Source organism: Cnephaeus nilssonii (assembly GCF_951640355.1).
Source record: "Cnephaeus nilssonii genome assembly, chromosome: 7".
Classification (NCBI taxonomy): Eukaryota; Metazoa; Chordata; class Mammalia; order Chiroptera; family Vespertilionidae; genus Cnephaeus; species Cnephaeus nilssonii.
The window spans coordinates 89338519-89341471 of record NC_137078.1 but is presented as its reverse complement, the minus strand read 5'-3'; the positions used below and the strand labels follow the sequence as shown (position 1 = coordinate 89341471).

General features: G+C 56.7%; 1 protein-coding gene across 1 annotated transcript; it reads right to left on the bottom strand.

Annotated features, from left to right (window-relative positions):
* Positions 1-1025: 1025 nt before the first annotated feature.
* On the bottom strand, positions 1026-2656 carry ID3 (inhibitor of DNA binding 3). Its single transcript, XM_079776156.1, has 3 exons — positions 2264-2656; positions 2057-2139; positions 1026-1517 (listed from the first exon to the last, which is right to left on the bottom strand). Exons 1-2 carry the CDS (start codon positions 2561-2563, stop codon positions 2080-2082), a joined length of 360 nt encoding a protein of 119 aa, XP_079632282.1. The 5' UTR covers positions 2564-2656; the 3' UTR covers positions 1026-1517; positions 2057-2079.
* Positions 2657-2953: the final 297 nt, after the last annotated feature.

The following is a 2953-nucleotide window of genomic DNA, read 5'->3' as shown; positions in this document are numbered from 1 at the left end:
TGAGCTGTTTGTTATGAAATATTGAGCTAATTCATGCCAGGAGCCGACGCACAGATGAGATCATATCATAAACGGGAATCTAGTGAGGCCAGATGCCAGTGGAACCCACCTGGGGAGCTGCCAGGTAGGGGGCAAAGGGGCATGGGTTGGGGGCCTGGCCCCGTGGACTATCCAGTCTCCGGCCCTGCTCCTGTCACCATGTTAGTCACTGTGGTTAAGATCACAATTCCATCGCTGGCTCCGACCATTATCCATTGAACCTCAGTTTCTGCATTTCTGAAATCGGAATGAAGATGCTTGCTCTCAGAGAAGGCTCCCGATGCATGTGTTTGGGAAGGAAATGCCAGAAGGAATGAGGCTGTAGGGCCTCTTTATCCAATTCCCAGTTCAGGGTCAAAGTCTCCAACTACCTGATGGTAGCGGAGAGATTGGTGTCAGTATTTCCCAACCAGCACCAGAAATCCTGATCAGGATGTTTGGGGACTTGAGGGAAGAAACCCCTCTCCCGTGTTTCCCAATTTGGGGAAGTGAAACCAGACCCAGTGGCCCGTTGGTTCATCTCTGAAGTGGGCCTGTGAAGCACCACCTGCTTGGGCACCAGGTGAGGCTCTGCCCTTCACATCCCCTGCCAGGAAGGCGTGAATAAGTAAAGGATTGAAGGCGACGGGCAGATGCCCGAGCAGCACAAAAGCCCAAGGGACTTCACCGGGACCGCAGACCCGAGTTCTATCCTGAGCTCCCAACGTGCTGGGTGAGCTCGTGCTGGGTCCCAGCCCCTCTTGGGCTTTCCCTCATCTGTCAAGTGAGGAGCCAGAGGCCCAGGAGTCTCTGCACCAACCCTCAACGTAGGGCTCCCGCCCTGAACCCTTATACCACTTCCCCTCCACCCCACTGTTAGCTGGGAATTTTCCCATCTCTCTTTTTAAGAGAATAAATGCTTTCCCAGGCTCCAGGAACATTTATTTCCCCCTTAATCCAGCCTTGTGAGAATGTTAGCACTGATGGAATCAAACTCTATACACAAGTGTTTAAAAACCGTTTATTATGCAAAATGTTAACTTTTATAAAAAGTTTAATAACATACATCGCATGGTTACAGAAAGTCACCTTCCTGCAAAAAAGGTACAAAAGCTATATACTCTATTATAGAGTTCATAATCAGGGCAACAGAGCCTTTTTCGGAGACCAGAAGACCAGCTCTACGGCTGGCCTTGGCAGAGTTTGGAGCAGCCACTCTCCCCCCACCACACCCCCCTCCACACTCGGACAGTCTTTAGAACTTGGGGGGCAGGGGGGGGGGGCTGGGTGACGTTGCCCAGTCGGTGCCCAGAGCTTGCTCTGGCTCTTTAGGCCACCTTAAAGTTCACAGTCCTTCGCTCCCGGGCACCAGGTCCAGCCTCGAGGCAGGAGTTTGGGAAGTGAAGTGGGCAGGGAGAGGCTGGGGTCCATCCATGCCCTTGGGCTTCCGGCCACAGAGTCCTGGGGTCCCAGGCGGAACGGGCGCCAGCACCTGCGTTCTGGGTGGGGGAGGAAAAAAAGACCAGAGAGCCGTCAGTTTCCGCCGAGCGCGCCGAGGCGGGGGCCGTCCGCAGACAGGCCGGCGCCAGGGAGGAAACTTGGTCTCTACCTCCAGCTGATAACTCCGCGCCCCACGCTACCCCCACCCAGTTGGCGCCAAAGGACCACAGGCGGAGCTTGCACCACCCCTCCCCTCTTGGAATTGACACGAGTTGGGAGGGCTCCCTTTACGACTCCAAGCTACTAGCTGAACGCCAGTTTTATTTAGTCGGACCTGCGCGTCCTTTCTGGGATCTTTGGCCATTGCGGGAGGGCAATCGCAACGTGCGTTTAAGGTGGGAACGCACACAGGGGTGGAAATTGGTTCCGTCATTCATTTGATGTGACCACGGTCAAGTTACTTGCCCCTCTCTGCCCTTGGTTTCTCTAAACAGAGGGGGTATAGTCCCCTTTAAAAGGCCTTCCAGTTCCAAGACTTACTGTTCAATCACCACCGCGCCCCCATCCCCACAACCCCCGAGAAGGTGGGGAGACTCACCTGGAGGCGCCAGGACGGCCAGGTCAGTGGCACAAGCTCCTCTTGTCGTTGGAGATCACAAGTTCCGGAGAGAGGTCCGCTGTCTGAGAGAAAAGAAAGAGAGGTAAGAGGCAAGCATGGCACTTGGGAGTTCGAGGGGTCCAGCAGCATCCCCAGCCCTGGACCTCAGCCCTCTCCCTGCTCCCGCGCACGCCCACGCATACATACCTGGATGGGAAGATGCGGGCCGTCTGGGGGTCCAGGGGCGGGCTCGGCCAGGACCACCTGCAGGTCGAGGATGTAGTCGATGACACGCTGCAGGATTTCCACCTGGCTAAGCTGAGTGCCTCGCGGGACTCCGGGTACCAGTTCCCGCAGGCGCGAGTAGCAGTGGTTCATGTCATCCAGCAGACTCAGCGGCTCCTCGGCTGCCGGGCCCTTGCCGCGGCCCCGCGCGATGGCTAGGCTCCGTTCCGACAGGCAGCACACCGCCTCGTAGCAGCCGCGCACCGGGCTTAGCGCCTTCATGCTGAGGAATGAGGTTGGAAGTGCCCAAGGTCGGAGGAGCCGAAGAAATTCCTACAGCAGCTCGCTCAGTGTGGACGCTCGCCGTGGCCGGTACTTATAGAGCCCGCCCAGAAGGCACGCCCCTTTATGCAAAACAGCCCGCCGAGGCCCCGCCTCCGCCGACCCTGGGCGTTCACAACGCGGTTAAATTGCAAACAGGCTTTCTTCGGCTGGTCTGACGCCGAATACCGCGGAGTCGTGGATTCAAAGAATGAGGAAGCGCTGATACTGGGGAGAGGCGGGCCTCTTTGCCAGCAAGGATTTCAAAAATCACTTAAAACCATTAACTTTAAGAATTTGCCTTTTCCTGGCAGCGCCCCAGATTCTTTGAGCTCCCCTGCCCCCCTGCCA